Source organism: Carlito syrichta, unplaced genomic scaffold, assembly GCF_000164805.1.
Source record: "Carlito syrichta isolate Samal-C Ts95f unplaced genomic scaffold, Tarsius_syrichta-2.0.1 Scaffold289188, whole genome shotgun sequence".
Lineage (NCBI taxonomy): Eukaryota > Metazoa > Chordata > Mammalia > Primates > Tarsiidae > Carlito > Carlito syrichta.
In genome coordinates this window covers 58,462-84,455 of record NW_007233284.1, presented here as the reverse complement: position 1 = coordinate 84,455, position 25,994 = coordinate 58,462, and the positions used below count along the sequence as shown (strand labels likewise).

The following is a 25,994-nucleotide window of genomic DNA, read 5'->3' as shown; positions in this document are numbered from 1 at the left end:
CTTCGGGGTGTGGAGCCACCCTGCCCTTTGTCACAGTGGCCACACCACCTGCCCTGGGCTGGCCTGGAGGTGGGATATGCAGGTGACAGATGGGTATGTTCACACGCGGACGACCTCATTCTGTCTCGCAGCATGGATAAGAACGGCACAATGACCATCGACTGGAACGAGTGGAGAGACTATCACCTCCTGCATCCCGTGGAGAACATCCCTGAGATCATCCTTTACTGGAAGCATTCCACGGTGAGCCTGCACTCCCAGGCCTGAGTGCATCTGCTCTGTCATCCGCTTTCTCTGCCACCTGCTCACAGGGGCCCCATGACCCAACACACCAGTCAGTCATCCTCATCCTGGCATGGGGCAGGACTGTCCCCTCCTGCCAGTCCAGTAGAGCCATCCACAGTCTCCCTTTGTTCCCATATACAAGGTCCCCTCTACCAGGACTCCCCTCTGTCCCCACGTACTACTGTTCTTGATGAGCCATTTCAAATATCCCTTCCCCCAACACTTCCTGTTCTCCCAAAACTGGTATGTCCTTCCTCCCTGGGGGTCAGGGTGGAGGGGAAGAAGCTACTCCCCAGAGAGCACATAGGTAGGTCTACTAAGTGTCCATCCCCCCCCCATTACCCTATTGTTTGTCATTTCTCTCTATGGCAAAAGATGACGTCCCCACAGCCGCATACTTGCTGCCTTTTATTTCCTGTCCATTGTGGTTTCATGTTCAGAAACATAGTTCATAGGTCAGGCATGGTGGCTTACACCTGTAATCCCAGCACTTTGGGAGGCTGAGGCAGGAGGATTGTTTGAGCCCAAGAGTTCAAAACCAGCATGGGCAACATAGCAAGACCCTGTTTCAGAAAATCAAGAAGCCAGGTGTGGTGGCATGTGCCTGTAGTCCCAGCCACTCAGGAGACCAAGGTGGGAAGATTGCCTGAGCCCAGGAATCAGAGGCTGCAGTGAGTTGTGTAGTCATGCCACCACACTCCAGCCTGGACAACCCCGCCTCCAAAAAAAACGAAGGAAATACAGCTCTGTGTGACCCTCCCTGCCTGTGAGCCCCTCCTGATGTGCAGCCTTATCCCCCTTGGACTGATGGCTCCAGGGGTGAGGGGAGGCTAGAGATGTTCCTTCTGTGCTGCCAAGCCAGTGCTTGGGTGATATTAAGTGGCCCAGCTCCTGGGAACAGCTGGCAAAGTCTCTGGCCTACAACTCTGGGTCAGAGAAACCTGGATGCTACCTGGAGAGAGGGCATTACGCAGGTGACAAGCCCTCATGTGTGCTGAGGCCTTGCATAATGTTCTGCCAGCGTGGTCTGGTTACACAGCAGGTTTCAGGAGGCTTTTACCCGACCTGATCCTTTGGTGAGGCCAGCCCAGGGATCCGATGGAGGCCTTTTAAGCTGTTCTGGCAGCATTGGAAAGGGCTGCGGTGGTTTTGTAACTGGCCCCTTCAGCTGTGCTCAGCTGAGGTGCTGTGTGCTCGCTTCTCCGGGGCTGAGGTGGGGGAGAGCTCTGCTGCCCGCACGCTCAAGGGGAAGGGTCCCAGTGGGCTTCCTCCTGAATAAGGCTTGTCTCTGCTGGTCTTCCTCATAGATCTTTGATGTGGGTGAAAACCTCACTGTCCCCGATGAGTTCACAGTGGAGGAGAGGCAGACGGGGATGTGGTGGAGACACCTGGTGGCCGGAGGTGGGGCAGGGGCCGTCTCCAGAACCTGCACAGCACCCCTGGACCGACTCAAGGTGCTCATGCAGGTATGCAGGATCGGAGGCCCCAGGCCACTGGTGTTGCCTCGGGGTCACTGGCAGACGGGTCCGCCTCTCTTGACTGGGCCCTGCTTCAGGCCCAAGCTTTTCTAACTCAATAAATTAGATGGAAATTACTTCTCAGATCCACTCTAGTGACCTATTATGCACAGTGGATCTAATTTTATCTGAGGCTCTTAAGCCAGGCATCACATTACAGGGCCTCATGGGGACAGGTGAAACCAGTGAGACTGGGTGAGGCAGGAACTGATTGCCTTAAGTACATCTTGTGTGGGGTGCCCATGGAGGGGTAGGGGGTGGAGCCAGCAGATCCTCACCTGAGCCGATGCCAGTGGGAAGCAGTAGTATTACCTTGGCCAGACGCAAATCCACGTTCACAGGGCAGAGATAAGCTGGGCTGATGTCAGACCGAATTGTGAAACCGACCCACACGACGACACTCTGGTGGACTTTGATATCTGTCTGAACAGTGACAGGCCACCCCTGTCCCCTTGCTTGCGTCTAGCACTTTTTGTTCTAGGGACCCAGCACTGAAGAGGCAGCCTCCTTTCCCTTCCCCCATGCCCTGTTGGGCCTCTCTGTGTGGTGCTGAGAGCTTTGACTTGGGCTTGGACTCTGCCCATGGCGCCACCCAGCTTCCTCCCTCCTGGCTGTGTGGCCTTGGGCAAGTGACCGGAACCTCCTTCCTCCATGAAAATAAGGGGCTCCAACAATTGTCTTATCCTGTTTTTCTAACAATTCTCAGGAATGCAGTAGGCATTAAAAGCAATCCTTGGGTGAAATGCCACAATGCCTGGAATGTGCTTTGAAGTAACCCAGCAGGGCTGGGAGCAGCAGGAGCCAGCATTGGTTGTGATTTACTCATTGGAGGCGCATTTTATAATTATGTTTTTGAATATGTTTGAGTCCGATTCTTTTTTAATTTCAAAAAGTAGTCCTATGGAGATGTTTAGCATGATGTTGCCTCAGCACATGCTGAGCAAAACCCAGGGCCCAGTATGGGGCTCACGCTTGTCATCCCAGCACTTTGTGGGGGGCCAAGGTGGGAGAATTGCTTGAGCCCAGGCATTCAAGACTATTCCAGGCAACACGGCAAGACCTTGACTCTACACAGATTTAAAAATTAGCCTGTAGTCCCAGCTCCTCGGGGGGCTGAAGTGGGAGGCTCAGAGTCCAGGAAGTCAAGGCTGTAGTGACCTGGGGTCGCGCCACTGCAGTCCAGCCTGGGTGACTGAGTGACACTCTGTCTCAAAAAGAAAAATCTCATGGAACGTGACTGAGCCATGTTTGAGTCTCATAGTGTCATTAGTCTTCAGAGCACCAAGAAGGAAAAGCCTCCCTGCCAGCCATGATCTGTTGGCCAGGAGAAGAGGCTCTGGGCTGGATGGCAGCCCTGTGGCCTGGCTGGGCTGTGCCTGACCAGCTTTCTTTCCCCCCTCAGGTCCATGCCTCGCGCAGCAACAACATGTGCATTGTTGGGGGCTTCACTCAGATGATTCGAGAGGGGGGCGCCAAGTCCCTCTGGCGGGGCAATGGCATCAACGTCCTCAAGATAGCCCCTGAGTCGGCCATCAAATTCATGGCGTATGAGCAGGTGAGGACCTGGCTCCCCGGGGAGAATGACCTGGCAGCAGCTGCTGGCTGGGCTTCTGGACCTGGAGCCAGCTGTGGTACCCAGGGAACAGCAGGGTGAGGCAGAAGGCCTGACCTGATGCCAGGCCCACTCTGTGCCGGGTACTCCGGTCTTGGCGAAAATGGCCTGGCTCCCTGAGGAAGGGTGGGCAGGAGCAGGTGCTTTGGTCTCTGGCCATGTTCGTGCGTTCATTGGCTCCCGGTTCTAGATCAAGCGCCTTGTTGGGAGTGACCAGGAGACTCTGCGCATTCACGAGAGGCTGGTGGCAGGGTCCTTGGCAGGGGCCATCGCCCAGAGCAGCATCTACCCGATGGAGGTGAGGGGCCACCCTGTCCTGGCAGGCATGGGCAGGCATGGGCGGGCACGAGGGGAGGCTCAGGCTGTGCTCACCCTTCCTGCCGGGCAGGTCCTGAAGACGCGCATGGCCCTGCGGAAGACGGGCCAGTACTCGGGCATGCTGGACTGCGCCAGGAGGATCCTGGCCAAAGAGGGGGTGGCTGCCTTCTACAAAGGCTACGTCCCCAACATGCTGGGGATCATCCCCTACGCTGGCATCGACCTGGCCGTCTATGAGGTGAGGCCCCAGAGGACAGACTCAGAACCCCCATGCCCATCCAGCCTGTTGTCTCCCTCCCTGAAGCGCCACTGGGGATGGTTATTATGGGAAATGGCACCAGAGACTGTGTGCCCCGGGCTCACCTGTCATCTGCAAGGCTCTCCTTCACCCCGCCCTCCTCCAACAACCTCCTGAGCAGCTCCTATGAGCCCCGCCCCGGGTTCCACTCCTCAGAGGCCTAACAGGCAGGCTAATGGGCCCCCAGCAGGCTCCAGGCAGACCCCAGAAGTCAGGGGCTCTGCATGAGGGAGGGGGCGCTCCCTCCACCTTATCCCCACTCCCTGTCCTGTGACAGCAGACACAAGGGCAGGCAGGCCAGGAGCTTAGGGAGGCCCAGCCCAGGCTCTGTGATCGGGTTACAGCAGCCTCCCTGGGTGTTCAGGAAGTTCAGAAACCGCCCTATCTTGCTGCCTCTCTTGCTCCTTTTGGGGCTCACACCCTCGCTCCTTTCCCCTCCCAGACTCTCAAGAACGCCTGGCTACAGCGCTATGCAGTGAACAGTGCAGACCCCGGCGTGTTTGTGCTCCTGGCCTGTGGCACCATGTCCAGCACCTGTGGCCAGCTGGCCAGCTACCCGCTGGCCCTGGTCAGGACCCGGATGCAGGCGCAAGGTAAGGCAGTCCTGGCCCCTCCCCAGGGGCTGTCTCCCGGGCAGGCTGGACTGGGGGAAGTCCAGAAGTGCCTGACGGGGCTCTCTTGGCAGCCTCCATCGAGGGCGCCCCGGAGGTGACCATGAGCGGCCTCTTCAAGCAGATCCTGCGGACCGAGGGGGCCTTCGGGCTGTACCGGGGGCTGGCCCCCAACTTCATGAAGGTCATCCCGGCCGTGAGCATTAGCTATGTGGTATACGAGAACCTGAAGATGACCCTAGGCGTGCAGTCGCGGTGACGGGAAGGGGCCGCCCGGCCTTGCTGTTCCTGGGCTCAGCCCGGGATGTGGAGCATCTCATTCTGTGAATGTGCCAACACTACGCTGACTTCACCAAGCTGTGAAACCTGGGATGCGCCGGGGGTGGGGAGAAGGCAGGCCCGTCAGTGTGTCCTGCTGGCCCCGGCAGACTCTGCGTCGGTTCCAGGGAAGACCTGTGGACGCTCCTCAGGTCCAGGGGCCAGCAGGGTCCTGCTGACGCGCGTAGGGACAGATCGCCTGCAGTGCCTGCCACATAGCGAGCTTGGGGGCCGGCTTAGTGCTTCCATCTCGTCCTTGCAGCCTAATGTTGGCCACAGGCCCTGTGCCCTGGCCTGCTGAGCAGTCCCTTACACCCCTGCTTCCTTCCTTTCTGCTGACGTCATGCCAGGAGGGGCTACCAGCCTGCTGCCTGCCCTTCCCCTCAATCCATGGTGAAGCTGTCCCTGACCTGCTCATCGATGCCAGCTTGCTGTGTGGGAAGGAGGGCAGGGTCTGGCTTTCCTGCTTGCCTCCCCAGCCCTGCTTTGGGGCACCAAGCCCACCAACAGCGGGCCCTGGGTGTGTGTGCATGCAGGGGCGCGGCTGCAGGCGTAGGACGCATGGCTTCAAAACGGCAGGAGAGTGCTGGCACCTCATGGCACCCTGAGCTGGCCCGGATGCTGTCATGACTGGCACCAGCCTGAAACCAAACCCACTGTCCCCACTGTGGCACAAGGACAGCGGAGGTCAGCGTCTGGGCCCTGGAGAGAGAAGGGAGCGGTATTGAAGGCCTTAATTACGTATACTGGGAAGGGCGTTTTGTCCAGGAAGGCGTGCTGGACAGGAGCAAGCTGTGCTTCCGGCAGGGGGAGATGAGGAAGGGGCATCAGCTGACTGCACAGAAAGTCGGTTTCTACACCAGCCGGGGTTCGAATCCAATCCCACCTGGGGTGAAGTGGGACCAGCCTCACATTCCACTCATGTGACGTGTCACACTGCTTGGAGCCTATTTATTTTGTATTTATTTGAACAGAGTTATGTCCTAACTATTTTTATAGATTTGTTTAATTAATAGCCTGTCATTTGCAAGTTCATTTTTTTATTCATATTTATGTTCATGGTTGATTGTACTTTCCCGACACCACCTGGTGGGGTGGGGTGGGGAGAGGAGAGAAGAAGGGTCTTGGGAGGAACCCTTCCCACTGCCATGGCACCTGTGTCCTGTCTGTCCAAAGAAATTCCTCTCAGGCCTGGAGGCAGGAGAGAGGCGAGTCCTTTGGTGGTAGAGGAGGGGGGCCTTGCCCCCAGGAAGTCTGGGGATCACAGGGTTGATGGGGGGTGGAGAGAGGGCGAACCCCAACATTGAAGGCAGAAGTACAGTCATTTCCTGGACTGGAAAGGCTTCTTTCTTTCACCCTTTTTGAATGACGAGGCAGTGAGGTGCCTTCAGTGTGAACCTGGGGTGCTGGTGGAGGGATGAGGGGCCAGCTCCCTCCCTCCCAGCCCCCTGCTGCCCTTGCTCAGTGACGCTGGCCAGCCGGCAGTTTCACAGCTGCCCTTCATTCCTTCCACCAGAATGGCCGATGAGGACACCTCAGCAGGATGCAAAGATCAATGCAAAAATTACATTCTCTATAAATATATATAGTTAGAACTGGAACTTGTCAAAAAGCAAATTAAGAACGAATTGGAAGTTGTCATTGAAAACAGCCTTCTAATAAAGTTGTTTCAAAGCTGACAATGGAGCCAGGAGTCTTCTGATCCGGGTGTGGGAGGCTTGGGGATGCTGGCTTGTGGGGAAAGAAATCCATTTTTCTTCTCCAAAGCTCAGGCAGTGGCCCCTGTCAGCTTCTTGGGGATACTCCCTCTTTGGTAGGAATTCTTTAGATTTGAGTTGCTCTGATGAGGTGCCAGTGACACGAGTTGCTGTCTTAAGTGGTCCTCAGCCTGTTGGGCCAGACAGTCCTTCCCTGCACTAGAAGTGCCATCTTCAGCCGGGTGCAGTGGCTCATACCGGTAACCCCAGCACTTTGGGAGGCCAAGGCGGGAGGATTGCATGTCGAGGCCAACCTAGGCAACATAGCAAGACCTCATCTCTACAGAAAAAAACCAAAAAAAACTAGCCAGGCATAGTGGTGTGCACCACAGTCTCAGCTACTCAGGAGGCTAGGGCAGAAGGATCGCCTGAGTGCAGGAGGTCAAGGCTGTGGTAAGCCATGATCATGCCATTGTATTCCAGCTCGGGTGGCAGAGGGAGACCCTGACTCAAAAGGGGGCTATCTTCACAGGACACCACTGGGCTTTTCTCTCCCCAGGCTGTCCCTTGGCCCAGGCCTCTCCTTCCTACCCACACTCGCTTAGTAACCTCATCTCACTCAAGATTACACTCAGTGTCTATATTCAGATGACTCTTGTTTCATGCTTGGACTTACTCCAGCTTCACCAATCCAGCTGTGAACTCTACTCGCCACATAAAAGGCTAACAGGCAGCCAGGCACAGTGGCTCACATCCGCAGTCCTGTGACGACTAAAAAGACAGTCTCCGTATCCCATCATCAACCATCAACAGCCCCTATCCCTTGGCCTGTCAAGTTCCCTTGAAAAACCCTACTTGCCAGGTGTGGTGGCTCACGCCTGTAATCCCAGCCATTTGGGAGGCAGAGGCAAGAGGATTGCTTGAGCCTAGGGCTTCAAGACCAGTGTCCCTACAATAAATAAATAAATAATTAGGCATGGTGGTGCATACCTATAGTTCCAATTACTTGGAAGGCTGAAGGAAAGATCACATGAGCCCAGCAGGTAAAGGCTGCAGTGGACAGGAGCACGCCACCACATTCCAGCCTGGGTGACAGAGTGAGACGCCTACTCAGAAGGAAAAAAAAAAAATTATTCTCTGAATTTTTGAGAAAGCAGATTTGAGAGATATCTCCCACCCTCCTGTCTCAGCTGTTTTGTGATATTAAACTCTAGCAGGTATGGGAACCCGGCCAGGCTGTAGCAGTGTCCTCATAAGAAGGAAATTTAGCAAAGACATGCACAGAGAGACGCAGGGAGGACACCACGTGACGACAGAGATTGAAGTGATACACCTACAGGTCAAACGAGTATTGTCAGCAGCCACCAGAAGCTAGGAGGCATAGGGCAGATTCTTCTGAGACCCTCAGAAGCGATGATCCTGCCCACACCTTGACTGCATTCCCCTGGCCTCCTGAACTGAGAAGAAATACTGTTATAAGTGTGCCACGTGTGTGCCACGTTTGCAGTCATTTGTTGGAACAACCCTGGGAACGGTCATGCCCTTGTTTCAGTGACTTGTTGGAGGGAATGGGTGTGTCACTTCCCAGTCATCAGGCCTCCCTGATCTGCTCTCCCACCCTGCTCAGGCCTGGTCCTCAAATCTCTCCAGCTGGAAGCCTTCTGCAGCAGGAGGTTAACCTGGGGGTCTTTGAGGGCATGCAGCATGGAGTCCCACAGAGCAAACCACCCTGTGGCTCTCATGCTTCTCCACCCCTCCTTCCCATCACCAAAGAGCAGAATTTTTTTTTTTTTTTTGGAGTCAGAGTCTCACTCCGTCACCCGGGCTGGGGTGCTGTGGCACACTCACAGCCAGCCCAGCCTCAACCTACTGGGCTCTGGCAATCCTTCCGCCTCAGCCTTCCAAGCAGCCGGAATTACAGGTGCACGCTACCATGCCTGGCTAATTTTTGATTTATTGTAGAGAAGAGGTCTCGCTAAGTTGCCCGGGCTGGTCTCAAATCCTCGGGCTCAGGCAATCCACTCGCCTCGGCCTCCCAAAGTGCTGGGATGACAGACTGAGCCACTGCAGCCGGCCTTTTATTTGAGTAGAAGTCTCACTGTCGTCCAGGCTGGAGTGGGGTGGCATGCTCACGGCCACAACAGCCTCATCCTGCTGGGCTCGAGATTCTTCTGCCTCAGCCTTCCAAGGAGTCAGAACTACAGGCGGGCGCTACCACGCCTAGCTAATTTTTGATTTATTGTAGAGACAAGGTCTCGCCAAGTTGCTGGGGCTGGTCGCAAACCTGCAGGCTCAGGCAACCTACTCACCTCAGCCTCCCAAAGTGCTGGGATGACAGCCTGCGCCACTGTGCCTGGCCAAGAGCAGCCATTTGAACGCTGCTGAGCTTCCTCATGTTTCTCTGGCAATTCACTTTCATTTACCCTTCGATCCCCAGCCACAGGCAGAACCCGTTTCTCATTGCTTTACAGCCCCCTCCCCAGCTTGTTTTGTACTAATTAGCTTTTCTGTCCCAAGTATTTGCTTCCAGCAGCAAGAAGCCAAGTTAACCTAATCAGCCCTTGTGACCTTCATAACACAAACAGACCCCAGCAACGTGGCAACATTATGTGACCAGCCCATCTGCCTGCCGTCCATCACCTGCCATCAGACCTGTGCTCACCTGCTCCTTTGTGATGACAAACAGACCACCACCAACCTCCTTAACGACCTGCCCCCATCAAAGGGAAGGTTTAAAAGACATTCAAACTCAGACAGCAGCTGCCATTGCTTTTGTTAAGTTCTGCCCAGGCTGTGTGTTCTTTGAGCTCTGGTTGGGCCATGTTTTCCTAAACTTTGGCCCCCACTCCTACCTTGGGGAGGTGAATCTCCTCTCTTTCTCCAGTTTACTTTCTATATAAACTATATTTTCCAGTCTAACTTCTGTGCAATTTTTTTGCATCTTACGCACGGCACCGGATGGTGGCGGTCCCACCCACCTGGCCTCTGACCTAACACTTTTTCTTTTCCCTTTCTTTTTTTTTTGAGTTGGGATTCTCATTCTGTCTTCCAGGCTGGAGTGAAGTGGCACGATCATAACTCACCACAGCCTTGACCTCCTGGGCTCAGGCAGTCTTCCCACTTCAGCCTCCTCAGTAGCTAGGACTACAAGCATGGGCCCCCATGCCTGGTTAATTTTTTTTTTTTTTTCATACAGATGGGGGGTCTTACTATGTTGCCCAAGTTGGTCTCGAACTCCAGGGCTCAAGCGATCCTCCCACCTTGGCCTCCCAAAGTACTGGGATTAGTACTGGCGTGCGCCATTGCACCTGGCCCGTTGGTCCCTTAAGCCTGAGGGGGCACTGCCCGTGAGGACATCATTTAGCCCTGAGCAGCTCTAGGAAGGGCTGGCTGCTGCCATGTGCCCATTTCACAGTTGCAGAAACTAAGACTCCAGGAAGGAATGCAGGTTAGCGGGCCCCTGACTGGCATGCTGCGGGCATGGGGATGAACATGGGGTGGGCTCCACTGAGGCTGCCCACCAGGGGCCACCGGAGGCTAGAACCATGCCGCGACCCTCCTGTGGGACCTTCATGAGATTGGGTGTGCCAAAGAGACGGACACTCCTCGCCTCCAGAGAGGGGCTCCTGGCTGTCCAGGTGGTCACAGAGAACCTGGGAAGTGTTGGGCCTCTCTGAGCTTGTTGTCTCGCTGGCAAGATGGGCAAATGCCTTCCTGACAGCTCATGGGGAAGGGACTTGTCTGGGGGCGGGCGAAGGGTATATAGTGAAAGATTCAGCCAGCTTTGCTGACACTGAAGCCCCAGGCTCACCCCGGGCTGCCCGCAATCCAGATCTCACTGGCCTGAGCGGGGTTGGAATGTAGGGGAAGGGTGGAGAGAGGAGGAGCCGGTGTGCCGACCAGTTGCGGACCTTGGTCCCTGTCCTTAGGGGCCGAGGAGGCAGCAGGAGTAGACAGCGTGGCCCGGCTGGCTGACTGGGAGGGGCATGATGGGGCAGAGGAGAGAAACCAGGAATAAGGCTGGGCTTGGTGGCTCGTGCCTGTAATCCCAGCACTTTGAGAGGCTGAGGCCGGGAAATCGCCTGAGGCCAGGAGTTTGAGATCAGCCCAGGCAACATAGTGAGACCTTGTCTCTACAAAGTAAAAATCAAAAAATTAGCCGGGCATGGTGGTGCGCGCACCTGTAGTTCTAGTTACTTAGGAGGTTAAGGAAGAAGGATCACCTGAGACCAGGAGACTGAGGCTGCAATGAACTGTGAGCATGCCACTGCACTCCAGCCTGGGCAACCGAGTGAGACCCCGACTCAAAAGAAGAAGGCAAGAATAGCACCCACATCTGGCAGATGGGTAAACGGAGGCCAAGGAGAGCCCAAGGCCTGCCCCAGTACCCCAAGGGGCAAGATAATCCGAGGCAGCCTCCTCTGGGCTTCCCAGAACATGGGGCTGGGCAGGGAGCAGCACAGGAAATGAGCTCTCCTGTCATTTGCTGTCACCCTTCAGCACGGGCCCTGCAGCCCGGAAGAAGCCTTTATCTCCCATAGCAGCTGTTGAGGCTGATGTGAGAGGGACTCTCACCATGCCAGCACCCACACCAACAGTGTGGGGCACCCTCGCTGAACACAGGAGCCCAACCCATCATTTACAGATGAGGAGACAGACTGGAACTGGGACCTGCCCAGGTCCCCAAGCCCTGTAGCTGTTTCTCTGCCCTGTCTTCACTTGGCTTAAATCATGAGTGCTGACCAGGTGCAGTGATCCACGCCTGTAATCCCAGCACTTTGGAAGACAAGGCGGGAGATTTTTTTTTTTTTTTTGGAGATGGAGTCTCACTCTGTTGCCCAGGCTGGAGTGCAGTGGAATACTCCCAGCCACCGCAGCCTTGACCTGCTGGGCTCAAGCGATTCTTACGCCTCAGTTCTTCCAAGTATCTGGAACCACAGGCGTGTGCCATCACACCTGGCTAATTTTTTTTTATTTATTGTAGACACGAGGTCTTGCCAAGATACCCAGGCTGGCCTCAAACACTTGGGCTCTCGCCTCTGCCTCCCAAAGTGCTGGGATTACAGGCATGAGCCATCATGCCCGGCTAGGAAGGTTGCTTGAGCCCAGGAGTTTGAGGCTAGCCTGAACAACATAGCAAGACCTCGTCTCTAAAATAAAATAAAATCATGAGTGCTCTGGACACCAGTGACCACACACTTAATGACAAGACACCAAGTTAGTCTCTTGCCATCCCGGAGGCCCAAGTCCAAGCGGTTTCACTGGGTTGAAATGGAGATGTTAGCAGGGCTGGTGCCTCCAGGGGGCCCTTGAGAGAATCCGGTTCCATCTGGCCAGTCGAGCCTCAGCGCTTCCACCATGACATGGCCTCCTCCTCCTCATCAAATCTCTCTCTGCCTCCTCCTTGTAAGACACCTGTGATTACCTTTAGGGCCACCTGGAGAATCTCCCGGCTCAAATCATTCATTTAATCACATCCACCAATTTCTTTACCACATAAGGTAACACTCACAGGTTCCAGGGAATAGGACCTGGGGATACCAGAGAGCCCACCACAGCATGGCTCTCCATCAGACGCTGCCCATCACAATCTTTTCCGTGCCACTGGTTAAATAAACCAGGGAACAGTCATACACGGCACTGGGTGTGCTTTGGAGACCAACACAATCATTAGGAAGGATGAGGAGGGCCCCTGGAATACCAGCACTTTGGGAGACTGAGGCAAAAGGATCACTTGAGTCCAGGAGTTTGCGACCAGACTGGGGAACATAGCAAGATCTCGTCTCTATAAGAAAACAAATAAAAGATTAGTTGGGAGGTGAGCACCTGTAGTCCCAGCTACTCGAGAAGCTGGAGTGGGCTGCAGTGAGCTATGATCACTGCACTCCAGCCTGGGCAACAGAGCGAGACCCTATCTCTAAACAAACAAACAAAGAGAGATATATCAAAACATAATATATATTAAAGATAGATGAACTAGTATGTCTGTATGTGTGTGCAGTATATATAGGTTAAATATAAAATGAATATGTAAGTTAAATATGAAAATGAACTACATATGGGGAGATACCTCTTACCAACAAGGTGCCTGAACGAAGCATATTTGTATACCTAACCCTTAACTGTACCCCACAATATCATTTTTAAAAATTGATTAAAATAAATAAAATAAAATAATAAATTTTTTTAAAAAATGAACTACATAAAAAATAGGCCGGGCATGGTGGCTCACGCCTATAATCCTAGCACTGTAAGAGGCTGAGGAAGGAGGACTGCTTAAGCTCAGGACTTCGAGACCAGCCTGGGCAGTACGGCAAGACCTTGTCTCTACAAAAAATAAAAAAATTAGCCGGGCAGGCATGGTGGCATGTGCCTACAGTCCCAGCCATGTAGGCAGCTGAGGCTGGAAGATCGCCTGAACCCAGGTGGAGACTGCAGTGAGCTGGGATGGAGCCACTGAACTCCAACCTGGGCAACAGAGTAAGACACTGTCTCTAAGAAAAAAAAAATTAAACAAAAATAAACCAACTAGAATCCTCCCCACAGGCTTGCTCCCCACAGGGAGGAGGGATCTTGTGTTCTCAGGACTCTCTGTTCTTACTTCCTGAAGTTCTTGACCTTGAGCTAGGAGCCCAGCAGGGAACACAGCCCAGAGTGTGTTCTGAGAACAGACAGCAGACCTCACCGGCCACCGGCTACAGTAAGATGCACCCTGAATATGTTTTTCTAGAGACAAGGCCTAGCTCCAGCCCAGGCTGGAATGCAGTGGTGTGATCATAGCTTGCTGAAGCCTCGAACTCTTGGGCTCAAGGGATCCTCCTGCCTCAGTCTCCCAAGTAGCTGGGGCAGCAGGCACATGCCACTACACTGGCTTTTTTCCCTTTTTTTAAGTCGGGGTCTCACTCTGTGGCCCAGGTTGGAGTGCAGTGTCACAATCGTGGCTCACCACAGCCTTAATCTCCTGGGCGCAGGCAATCCTCCTGCCTCAGTCTCCCAAGTAACTGGGACTGCAGACATGTGCCTGGCTAACTTATTATTATTATTTTTTGTAGAAATGAGGTCTTACTATGCTGCCCAGGCTGATCTTGACCTCCTGAACTCAAACAATCTGCCCGCCTTGACCTCCCAAAGTGCTAGGATTATGGGTGTGAGCCACCGTATCCAGTCAGTGTACTGAGTTTTTCATTTTTGTTTTCTTTTCGAGGTGGAGGTCTCACTGTGTTGCCCAGGCTGGTCTCAAACACCTGGCCTCAAGCGATCCTCCTGCCTCCGTCTCCCACAGGGCTGGGGTTATAGGCATGAGCCACCCTGCCTGACCACCCCTCGGATACTGACTCTGTGTATCACAGTCCAACTTCCCATCCCTGACCTCACCAACCCCATGGAGGTTTGCTGATGCCATTTCACAGGAGGGGTGAGGCTTCTCCCAAGGTCACAGCAGGCAGTGGCCGTGTTCTGAACTCAGGCCTTCAGCCGCCACCAAGGCCACGGGGGACATCCCACAACCTGAGCCTGACAGGGTTCCTGGGAGAGACGTGTTTTTTCCTGCCCACTCATCTTCAGAGCCTTACATGCTAAACCCACTTACAGGTAGGCAGTGGTCCCCAGGAGAGGAAGGCTGCTCGGTCAATCCTAGACTTGGGCACAAGGCGGCAGCACGAGGTCTTGCTGCCATCTCCTGAGGGGCTCGGCAGACTCTAGTGCCCTCTGGTGGTTGTGGGAAAACGGGCTACGGTGCCTAACCGAGAAACATTTGGGAAAACTGAGGCAGGGCTGTCGCCTCCTCCGGGAGGGATACTCTGGGGAAGAAGCTGGCCCAGGTGGTGCCCCGTGGTGGCCTCGGGCTGACTGGCCACCCTCCAGTCTGTCACGAAACAGGTCTGGTTAGCACAGTCCTGCGATATTTCATCAAGGCTCCTCCCCACACACAGCAGCCCCAGGGGAAAAGCCCCAGACCAAAGTCAGGCCATTGTTCCAGTGGTTCAGTGACCAATAAAGGGAAGACAGAAGTCTGTGAAGAGGAGAAAGGAGAGAGGCCTCTTAGCTCAGGCCGGCCTGCCGGGGCCTCAAGGGGAGGCTGAAGAGAGAGGCCACACTCGCCGGGCTGGGCAGCCGCAGAAAGGACAGAGAGCCCCACAGGGTGGGGTTGTGGGTGGTGAGGCGCTCCCCTGGCCGGGGTCAGGGACAGAGGCTGGACACCTTGCCACAAGCTGGGCACGACAGATACTCCCTTTAGGGAAACTGGGCTGAGACAGGGAGAGGTGCTTTGGTCTCCCCGTGCAGCCGGACAGGGACCAAGCAACCCCTCGCAGGGCATGGGGGTGGCGGGAAGAGCCTGCCCCTGAAGAGAAGGGAAAGAGAGGGTGGGGGGCAGGGATAGAGGGATGGAGTTTGGGAGGGATGGGAGAGTGGAGAATGGAGAGATGGAGGGACAAAGGATGGAGGATGAGGGATGAGGGTGGAGAATGGAGGGACAGAGGGGTGGAGGATGGAGGATGGATGGAAGGAGGAGGGATGGAGGATGGAGGGGTGGAGGACGGAGGAGGAAGACAGAGAGATGTTGAATGGAGGGATGCAGAGATCGAGAGACGCAGGCGTTACAGGCTGAAAAGAGGCCACTGGGTTATATTAGAACAGTCATTTAGAAAAGGCTTAATTTTATTACCAAATTTTTTTTTGTAGCTGAGCTGGGCTAAACCTAGAAGCCACTTGAAGGTACAAGTGCACGTTTTCCCTGTCCCCACACTGCCCTCAGAAGGTGGCTGCTTGCCTGACTGGGCTGGAAGTCCAATCTTGACTAGAAAGCCATTCCGGGCACTGGAGAAGAAACAGCCAGTTATGCCAGACTACTTGATAGTTGGGAAGAGACACGGAGAGCAGGAGTGTGTCTGAAGTCTGGCGTGGGCAGTGCCCACTTCCCCTCTGTCTGTGAGTATGAGGGCATTGGATGGTTATAGGCCAGGGCTCTGGAAACAAGGGATTGTTACCACTGTGTTTTAAAACAATGAAGACAGGGTGTGCTGGCTCAAGCCTCTAATCCTTGCACTTTCAGAGGCTGAGGTGAGAGGATTGCCTGAGCCCACGGGTTCGAGAACAGCCTGGGCAACTTGGCGAGACCGCCTCTCTACAATAAAGCAAAAAATTAAATGTGTGCCTGTAGTTCCAGCTACTTGGAAGGCTGAGGCAGGACTGCCTGAGCCCAGCAGGTCAAGGCTGCGGTGGCCATGAGTGTGCCACTGCACTCCAGCCTGGGCGACTGAGATTCCTACCCAAAAACAGCAAACAATGACAACAATGAAACAATGTAAAGCTATCATTTTAAATGATGTGACTTTCCATTCCTTCCAAATGTTGCAATTGTCTGTCCCCTTCTCTGGAAAACTGTAAAATAATATGTTATAAGTTCCAGAATGTTATCTAAAAATGTCAGCATGACCAGGAGACTTTCCTGGTCAGAAAATTCTGAGTCATGCTAAAACTGCACATAGGCTTCAAACGTGGGGTGGGTGAAGGGCTATTAATTTTAGACATAAATATTGGGATGAATTTGTGTGGGTTGTTTGGCAATGACGCCAACCCATCTCCCTGTAACCTGTTTGCAGAAATTAGCCCACTTTTCTCCCAGTTTCTGCCTCTTGTCTGTGATTAACCGTGAGGGATTGCAGCTGGTTTCTTAGAGCAGACAAAACACAGGTATGGATGAAGGCATGGAGGATGGAAGAGTTGAAAACGGAGAGGTGGAGGGATATAGAAACGGAAGGATGCAGGGCAGGATGGAGAAATGGAAGGATGGAAGGATGCAGGTATGGACCGATGGAAGATGAAGGAATGGAGGATGGCGGCATGGACACGAAGAGATGCAGGGATGAGGGAGGGAGGGAGGGATGCCGAGATGGAGGGAGACAAGGATGCAGGGGTGGATGAACAAAGGGGAGGGAGGTACGCAGGAATGGAGGGCGGCCCTTTACTGGGCTGCAGGCGTCGACGATGGGTCCTGGGATGGAGGCTGGTGCAAGGGCCCTCTAGGATCTCTCGGCCCCTCCGAGGTGGCTTCTGTGGCTCCTCACGCCACAGCCACCAGCAGCACGGCCACCGTCCCCCGCAGCACGTGTTCCTCCAGTTCAGGACTCCTGGAGGGCACACAGGGGAGGCTGAGCTGGCTCTGGGGCATTCAAGCACTGCAGTCGTGAACCAGCCAGCGCCACATGCACTGACAAGGAAGGGAACAAGAACGCAGGTGGCAGACCAGGCATCTTGGTGGGAGACCGAGGCTACCAGCTTCCAAGAGGTTGCACCAGGGTGCGTGGCACATGTTTTTACCTTGTTTGCTTTTGAGTTGGAGTCTCACTCTGTCGCCCAGGCCGGAGCGCCGTGGCACACTCACGGCCAGCTCAGCGTCAACCTGCTGGGCTCTGGTGATCCTTCTGCCTCAGCCTTCCAAGTAGCCAGAACTACAGGCATGAGCAACCACGCCTGGCTCGTTTTTGATTTATTGTAGAAACCGAGGTCTCACCCAGTTGCCCGGACAGGTCTTGGCTCAGGCAATCCACTTGCCTCAGCCTCCCAAAGTGCCGGGATTACAGGTTGAGCCACCAAGCCCGGCCTCTACCTCTACCTTATTTGGATGTTAACTGCTACAAGGAACGTGGGTTTTTTGTTTGTTTTTGCTACTTATTTATTTGGAGTGCAGCAGAAGCAAGACTTTAATGGCGGTCTTGCAAGATCAGGTGTCTGGTGGGCAGGTGCACCTATTTTTTTTTTTTGAGTTGGAGTCTCATTCTGTTGCCCAGGCTGGAGTGCAGTGGCACATTCATGGCCACGGCAGCCTCGACCTGCTGGGCTCAGGTGATCCTTCCACTTCTGCCTTCCAAGTAGCTGGAACTAAAGGCACATGCCACCATGCCCAGCTACTTCTTTTTGTTTATTGTAGAGATGAGGTCTTGCCAAATTGCCCAGGCCGGTCTCGAACCCGTGGACACAGGCAATCTTCTCACCTTGGCTTCCCAAAGTGCTGGGAGTATAACATGAGCCACTGTGCCTGGCCTTTTTTGCTTTTAAAATATTAATACATAACAGCTGGTTGCAGTGGCTCACACCGGTAATCCCAACACTATGAGAGGCCTAGGTGGGAGGACTGCTTGAGTCCAGGAGTTTGAGACCAGCCTGGGCAACATAGCAAGACCTTGCCTCTATACAAAATTTAAAAATTAGTTAGGTAGGCTGGGCTCGGTGGCTCAGCCTGTAATCCCAGCACTTTGGGAGCCCAAGGTGAGTGGATTGCATGAGTCTATGGGTTTGAGACCAGCCCGGGCAACTTGGCAAGAACTCGTCTCTAATAAATAAAAAATTGGCCAGGCATGATAGTGCATGCTTGTAGTTCCGGCTACTTGGAAAGCTGAGGCGGAAGGATTGCTGGAGCCCAGCAGGTTAACGCTGGATGTCCATGAGTGTGCCACTGCGCTCCAGCCTGGGCGATGGAGTAAGATACTAACTCAACAACAACAAAAAGTGGCATGTGCCTGTAGTTCCAGATCACCTGAGTCCAGGAGGTCAAGGCTGCAGTGAGCCGTGCCACAGTACTCCAGACTGGGTGATACAGTAAAACCCTGTCTCAAAAATAAATAGATAAAAAATAAAGATTTAAAAACTTTCTTGAGGGGGTGTGGGGGTTGCCCAGTCGCCACCAATTGGCAGTGCCTGGTGGGTGTTTATCTCGCTGGCTACCTGCCCAGCATCTGGAGGGCCCCCTGGGGAGGCTACCCTGCCTCAGTGAAACCAGAACAAGAAGCCCCCTCCTGGGTGCTCTGCACAGGAGGGGCTGACCACAGGTCACCCTCACCCTGGAAGTTTCAGGGTCAGCTTCTCCCCATGGTCCCCAACCCAGCTGAGGCCGAAGCCAGGGGTGGCCACCTGCTGCACCCGTCTGCCTGTGCTCTTGCAGACTTGTGTCTGGAGAGTAGGGTCTGAACAGCTCTGGGCTCTGACTGAGGCCCCTACTGAGATGGGCACCCTTTTATGCACTTGACCTGCTCCTGACACTGAACCCTCACAGCTTTCCCAGGATGGGGAAACTATCGCTACACCCACCGAACAGACAAGGAAACAAGTGTCAGTAGGGGCAGGCCTGGACCTGCACCTTGTGCTGCTGGGCTCCATGGCCCTACTGTGCACCCAAGTGGTGTCCTGGTGACTGTGTGGCTCCATGCCTGAGAAGCTGTCCCCAGGGCCTGCAGGGGAAACACCCGGCTAGTTCCACCAGGGCTGGCGCGGCCCTACCCAGCCTTTCTTGAAGACCCACTCTGCACTCAGTCACACAGACCCACCACGTGGGAAGCAGCACACCATTTCTTTATTGCAAACATGACCCAGTTCCAGGGGGTGCTTGGGAAGAGCCAGAACTAGGGGAGACAGGGCTGGGGTGCTCCCCGAAACACACCATCCTACTGCCCAGTCAGGGTCAGAGTTCAGGCTGCCCCTGCCCACAAGGTGTGGCCATGGCCGAGGGCGGAGTCCAGACAAACCCCACCCACAGTGCTTAATCATGGGACAGCCACGGAGGGCCCCAGGAGAAGGGCAGGAGACTGGGGAGGCCAGGGGAGGGAGGGGGAGGTAGCCTGCCCCCCATGACCCTCAGGGGTTTGTGAATAAACCCGGGCCTTGTTCCCAGCATCCCAGGGCCCTGGCAAGCATTCAGTGTTGGAGGCTGGGTGGTGGGGGTGGCAAGAAGCAGGATGACCCTGCCCGCCCCCCACAGCATCACCATGTGCAGTGGCCTTGGCCCCCACCACTGGCGTCTTCGCTGCCTTGCCCCTCCTCTGGGTGGGGACGTTCAGGGCACTGGGGAGGCCTCTGCGATAGCCTTCTCCATCCGCAGGTACCAGGGCTGGATGCGCGTGTGCCGCATCAAGTCGTCGAAAGCCTCCAGGCCCTCCGTCACTCGCAGCACACCATACACAGCCTGGGTGTGGGATGGGACCGTGTCACCGCAGCCGGGCCTGGATAGGAGCACCAAGGCCACACAGGGGTACCCGCCACGCCCTGGTCCCCTACCAGCTGGGCGCCCAGGGGCCTGTCTCTCCCCCGCCCCCTCAGAGATCATGATTTTGTTTTTGAGCAGGGGGTCTCTCTTGTCCAGCTGGAGTCCAGTGGTATGATCGTGGATCATCACACCCTCGGCCTCCTGGACTCAGGTGACTCTTCCTTCTCAGCCTCCTGAGTAGTTGGGACTACAGGCGTCCACCTCCACACCAAGCTAACTTTATTTTTTGTCGAGACAAGGTCTCGCTATGTTGCCCAGGCTGGTCTTGAACTCCTGGACTCAAGCAATCCCCCTGCCTCAGCCTCCCAATATGTTGGGATTACAGGCATAAGACACTGCACTTGGACTAAGGGTCAATTCTTCACATGGGGATTTCAATGAACAGATAAGGTGGCTGTGGCTTTTACCTGCTTCGTACCCACACCGCCTCACTGGGCAACAAGCCCCCTCCCCATGTTTCCCCAGATTAAATGCCCTCCCCACCCTCAGGCCCTGAGCATGGCTCAGGCCGTCCTGGCAGGAGCATGGCTCCCAGGATGGACAGTAAGGCCAGGCCAGGGAGCTGTCACCCCAGGGCTTCTGTCAGAGAAGGCCTGGGACACTGGGCCCAACCTGCTGAGACTGAAGCCAGCTCTGAGGAAGGCAGCGCTGAGATGGTGACAGGGAGTCCTGGTAACCCACCCAGGCCTCTGGATCCAGCCAGGCCAGAAACTAGCACTTTCGCTGAGCTTATCAGTTACACAAACGAAGAGGATTCCTGGTCGTTGGTTTTTCTCCTTAAGCCAGGGGTCCCCAACCCTTGGGCCCCCAACCCTTGGGCCAGGGACCAGTACGCCTGTTAAGAACCAGGTCGCACAGCGGGAGATGAGTGGTGGGCAAGCGAGCGAGCTGCTCCCTAACGCTCGCATTACTGCCTGAGCCCCAACTCCTGTCAGATCTGCAGCATTCAATTCTCACAGGAGCCAGAACCCTACTGTGAACTGCACAAGCGAGGGATCTAGGTTGCGTGCTCCTTATGAGAATCGAATGCCTAATGATCTGAAGTGGAGCTGAGGAGGTGATGCTAGCACTGGGGGGTGGCTCAAATACAGACTAGCACTGCAGTGAGGTGTGGCTGCGCAGTGGCCATCATAAATCAAGTGTTTGCAGACTCATATCAAATAATGTCATAGTAAATATTTCATTATATATTACAATGTAATCATAACATAAAGGACGTGCACAATAAACATGTGCTTGAATCATCCCCAAACCATCTCCTCATCCGTGGAAAAATTATCTGCACAACACTGGTTCCTGACGCCAAAAAGATTGGGAACCAATGCCTCAGGCCGCTCAGAGCTGGGTTTCCACCTGACAACAGACAGAGGCAGGTTCCTCTGGCCAACCACCTCCACCCTGAGGATGGGCCCCTCAGCTAGCCATCACCCACTGCCACCACACTCACCAGATCAGCGAGGTTCGGCTTCTGGCCACCCATGAAGGGCCGGTCTTTGCCCACAGCAGTTACCCACTTGTTGGCTGCCTCGTAGAGGTCCTCACGCACATCTTCTTGAAGGTGGTGCCTGCGGTGGGACAGAGCAGGTCCACAGGGGAACTCCCAACTCCCCTGCCAGGTGGGAAGGGGGGCCCCGCAGCCAGGGCAGCACCCAGGTAAGGGCAGAGGCCTCAGTGAGCATCTACCCCAAAGGGGAGACCACAGCTCAGGAGGGGCAGGAGACCCGACAGGGAGAGAGACTCAGGGAAGGCACCAGGCGGGGGCCCAGACTTGTGGGCTCTGAGGCCAGTGTTGCTGCCCCTGGGGAGAGGTGACCAGGAGCTCTGGGTCCAGGTGCTGACTTGACTAAGTGATCATAATAAGGTCTTTTGGGTTTGTTTTTTGTATTGTTTTTTGGTAGAGATGGGATCTTGCTATGTTGCCAAGGATGGTTTTAAACTCCGGGGCTCAAGCAGTCGTGCTGACTCAGCCTTCCAGAACACTGGGCTTACAGGTGTGAGTGACCCATAATAGGTTTCTAGCCTTCCCTGGGCCTCAGAATCCCACCCAGCTCCTCAGGGGTGTGATGGGATCACCGCCGCGCGTCCTGCTGGGGGCCTGGGGACAGCAGGCCCCAGACATGCACATTCATACACACGTGCCATCACCTGCTTTTGAGTCGCTTGCTGATTAGGTACATGGCAGCCGCACCCATGTACTTGGCCACGGCGCCCTCCACCGCCCCGAACTTGCCCTCACGGACAATGTAGTCGAAGGAGGCCAAGGCCTCGGCAGGCGTGCGGTACACATTGGGGGAGATCAGGTGCACCAGCCAGTCATCCGCCCACTGCCGCCACTTCATCTCCTCCCTGCAGGCACAGGAAGGGTACCGGGCGGGTGTGGGGGGGACTTCCTGAGCCACGGCACAGGGCGTGTGGGGGGCAGAACGCGTTCTCTAGAATGTGCCCTTCGTGGGTGGGAGGTGGGGGCTGGGCAGGTGCGTGTTCTCGCGGCCCAGCCCTCCCGGCCTCCCACGCTGCCCAGGCACTCTGGGAAAGCCCTGCATCCCCCCCCCACCCCAGCTCCACTCACGTCCGGGCCTCCTTCCCGCCATACATGCGCTGGGCCTCCCTCTCGTCCAGCATGAGCCAGTACTTGTTGCAGAACTCAGTCACCTCCTTGCCCTGGTCATTCACGGCCTTCATGGGTGGGTAGCAGGCGATGACCTCCTCTAGGCGCTGCCTTCAGGAAGGAGCCAGAGTCTCCCTCAACCCCCACCTCATCCACCTTGGCCGACCAGCCCAGCCTGGCCCGTCCCAGGGCAGCCTGGAGCCGGGCCTGGCCCACACAGGCTCTGTTCCTCCTGTGGCAAGAGGGCCTTAGGGTGTACACCAGGAACAGTCCCCTGCCAGAGGGGGGGAGGGGAGGTGGGTTCTCCAAGCAGGATGCCTGCGGCCCATTCTGGATCTCTAAGCAGCAGCCTCACCTTCTCCCACATGGGAATGAAGGGGAGGCCTCCTTGGAGACCGGAGAGGAGATCCAGCACAACGCCCGCCTGGGCCTCCAGGGCTCGACTTACCCTGACACCAGATAGGTCTTGAGGGCGCTGATTATAACAGAGGAGTCATTCAGCTGTTGCTGGGGAGACGAAGATGGTCTAGATCAGAGGGTCTGACCCACGGGCAGTCATCAGGGGCTTGTAAACACCAACGCTCCAGGCCCTCCTGGTCGCAGGATCCTGGGCATTGTTGATCCATTCCCAGGCGCCCCCTGCCTACCCTTAGGGTCCCGTCCTGAGTAAGGGATACCCAAGTGAGGCTAATGGGAAGATGTGGCCTCCCAGGTACTGAGAAGCTGCACACGAGGTGCCAAGCTCTGTGCCCATATGTCATTATCTGCTGTCGCTGTAACCCAGAGTATGATCCCTGCTGACTAATAAGCAAGCCCAGAGAAGCTCTGTGAGTTGTCCCAAGTCACATAGCTGCAGTCATCCTCGAACCCAACACCTTGATTTCAGAACCCATACTGTTAAGTTCTATGGCGCTCAGCCTTTCTTAGCTGCTGTGGTAGGGAAGGAAGAGAGCCCACATTTATTTTATGTTTTTGAACTGCGGTCTTGCTGTATAACCCAGGCTGGAGTCCAGTGGCATGATCATGGCTCACTGCAGCCTTGAACTCCCTGGCTCAAGTGATCCTCCCACCTCAGCCTCTGAGCAGCTAGGACTACAGGTATGAGCTACGACACCCAGCTATTTAAAAATTTTTTTTGTACAAACAAGGTCTCACTGTGTTGCCCAAGCTGGTCTGGAACTCCTGGCTCAAGTGATCCTCCTGCCTCGGCCACCCAAAGTGCTGGAATTATAGGCATGAGCCACCATGCCTGGCAAGCCTAGATTTATTGAGCATCTACTGTATATGGGCTCCTTTCCCCCCATAATCCTCAGCACAGGCCCAGAGATCACAGGTTCCTTGCAGGGATGCAGAGCAGGGCCAGGCTTGGGGGCTCTCCAGAACAACACAGGCCAAGTGGGAGGTCAGGAAGTCTCACCAAGTTTTCTCCTTCCTGCGCTAACAGGATGGGCACCTTCCTGTAGGAAGAGAACTTGATCTCGGCCCTGCGCACAGGGTTCACTTCCACCACCTGGTAGGGCAGGGCATGGAAGTCCAGGAAGGCGCGGACCTTGCTGCAGAACGGACACGTCTTGTACTGGTACAGGGTCAGCTGCAGGCGGCTGGACAGGGACAGCTGTGGAGAGCAGAGGAGGGGCTTCTGAGGCCTGGCGCCCCCAGGTTCAGGCCCTCCCCTCAAACATGTTTTCCAGGGGAGTCTTCCACAATAACCCTAAGAACATCGGGAGGTACGGGAGGTGAAGGGGCAGCAGGGAGAAACTGAGGCACTGGGAGGCAGGGAGGGGGCTCATGTCGGCTCAAGCCCCAACCAGCTTGAGACCCAGGGCAAGAGGCTTAGCATTTGCTGAGGGTCCATGTAGGAGGAATCTTCCAGTCTCCCAACACTGGACACCTCTCCTCTCCCTTTAGTCCCGAGGGGACACCAGACAGCCCTAGGGTGTACAACCACCCGGATGCAGAGCAATTGTTTCACCTTGGCATGCTCATTCCCACTCTTCCAACAGCAGAGGACTCTGGGAGGGGGGCAGTGAACACCCAGGCCAGTGTTCACCCTAGTAGGGTCTATCTCAAATCTCCAAGGAGAGGGCTGACCCTGGGCCCTGGACCTGGATCTGGAATGCTCTGCCGGACAGCCTCCAGGGGAGTGTGCAGCTTGTTCATGTTGGGAAGCCACAGTTGTAGACCACCTCCCTCAAAAGTTCAGAGGGGAGGCCAGGCGAGATGACTCGTGCCTCTAATCCCAGCCCTTTGGGAGGCCGAGGTGAGAGGATCTCTTGAGCCCAGGAATTCAAGACCAGCGAGGCTGCAGTGAGCCATGATGGTGCCACTGCACTCCAGCCTGGGCAAAAGAGTGAGACATTTGACTCAAAAAAAAAAAAAGTTAAGAGGGGAAACGCTGGTTGGACCCAGGAGGTAGGCAGGGAGACACATGGTAATCCATGACCCTTTCACTCACCCTGGGTCCCTGGGGGCCTGAGCAGTTAAGGTGGAGATGGTGCCGGATATAAAGTATCTCAAGGAGAGTTGGCCCACCACCTGGCTGGAGAACATCTCCCTGCCCTCCATTTCAGCACCTGGAGTCTAAGGATCATCAGTTCCATAAAAGTACCACTCCTGGCTAGGCGTGGTGGCTCAGCCTGTCATCCCAGCACTTTGGGAGGCTGAAGTGGGAGGATCACTTGAGCCCAGGAATTTAAGACCAGCCTGGCAACATAGTAAGACCTCATCTCTAAAAAAAAAATAAGACAACAACAAAAAACCCCATAAGTACTGCTGCTGCTACTAAATAAACACACAACTTTAGGATTTGGGGGCAGTGCCAAGGAGGGGACAGCAAAATGTTTGGAAAGGGGTACCCTGTAAAGTCTCAAAACTCAAGACAGGCTGGGTGCAGTGGCTCACACCTATAATCCCAGCACTTTGGGAGGCCGAGGTGAGAGGACTGCCTGAGCCCAAAGGCTCGAGACCAGCCTGGGCAACCTGGCGAGACCTCATCTCTACAATAAATCAAAAAATTAACCGGGCATGGTAGCTCGTGCCTGTAGTTCCGGCTACTTGGAAGGATTGCCTGAGTCCAGTGGGTCGATGCTGGGATGGTTGTTAGGGTACCACTGCACTCCTGCCTGGGCAACAGAGTGAGACTCCAACTAAAAAATAAAATAAAATAAAATAAAATTACGAGACAGGCTGGCATGGTGGCTCACGCCTATAATCCCAGCACTTCGGGAGGCCGAGGTGACAGGACTGCCTGAGCCCACGGGTTTGAGACCAGCCTGGGCAACTTGGCAAGACCTCATCTCTGCAATAAATCAACAAAAGTAGCCGGGCGGTGGCGGAAGGATCGCCTGAGCCCAGCCGGTCGAGGCTGCGGGTGGCCGCGAGCGGGCCAGTGCACTCCAGCCTCAAAACAAACAAACAAAAAAACACGAGACAAAACTATTGCTACGAGAAACGGAGCAACTTTCGGCAGCAGGCATCAGAAGCGCCCCATTTTACCACCCAGGACGCCGAGGGTTCGGAGACCTAGACCAAGTCACTCGCCCAAGGTCACTAGCAGGCGGAGGGGGTGACTGCTGACGCCGCGGTTCCCAGGAGCCCCGAGTGCGGCGCCGGCCCAGCGCCCCATTCTCGACCCGGCCAGGCCTTACCTGCGCGGCGGAGCGCTCGGCGCGGAGGTCCTGGGCGCGCAGGT

General features: G+C 55.2%; 2 protein-coding genes across 7 annotated transcripts in view; one reads left to right on the top strand and one right to left on the bottom strand.

Annotated features, from left to right (window-relative positions):
- Window positions 1-6,638, top strand: part of SLC25A25 (solute carrier family 25 member 25) — a 38,941-nt gene extending 32,303 nt beyond the window's left edge. For all 5 annotated transcript variants that reach the window (XM_008054182.1, XM_021710490.1, XM_021710489.1 and 2 more), the window contains 7 exons: window positions 132-243; window positions 1,593-1,751; window positions 3,205-3,357; window positions 3,605-3,712; window positions 3,803-3,970; window positions 4,473-4,623; window positions 4,716-6,638. In XM_008054182.1, the coding sequence (XP_008052373.1) occupies window positions 132-243; window positions 1,593-1,751; window positions 3,205-3,357; window positions 3,605-3,712; window positions 3,803-3,970; window positions 4,473-4,623; window positions 4,716-4,900 (1,036 nt within the window). In that variant the 3' untranslated portion in view covers window positions 4,901-6,638. The remainder of the gene's footprint in view (window positions 1-131; window positions 244-1,592; window positions 1,752-3,204; window positions 3,358-3,604; window positions 3,713-3,802; window positions 3,971-4,472; window positions 4,624-4,715) is intronic.
- Window positions 6,639-18,983: 12,345 nt separating this feature from the next.
- The window catches only part of PTGES2 (prostaglandin E synthase 2), a 7,746-nt gene continuing 735 nt past the window's right edge, over window positions 18,984-25,994 (bottom strand). The window contains exons 1-7 of one of the 2 annotated variants that reach the window (XM_008054179.1): window positions 25,951-25,994; window positions 23,721-23,918; window positions 22,752-22,810; window positions 22,265-22,410; window positions 21,841-22,041; window positions 21,143-21,260; window positions 18,984-19,614 (exon numbers count right to left, since the gene is read on the bottom strand). In XM_008054179.1, coding sequence (XP_008052370.1) covers window positions 19,486-19,614; window positions 21,143-21,260; window positions 21,841-22,041; window positions 22,265-22,377 — 561 coding nt within the window. In that variant the 5' untranslated portion in view covers window positions 22,378-22,410; window positions 22,752-22,810; window positions 23,721-23,918; window positions 25,951-25,994 and the 3' untranslated portion in view covers window positions 18,984-19,485. Of the gene's footprint in view, window positions 19,615-21,142; window positions 21,261-21,840; window positions 22,042-22,264; window positions 22,415-22,751; window positions 22,811-23,720; window positions 23,919-25,950 lie in introns of both variants that reach the window. The other variant, XM_021710491.1, reaches the window with a different exon arrangement.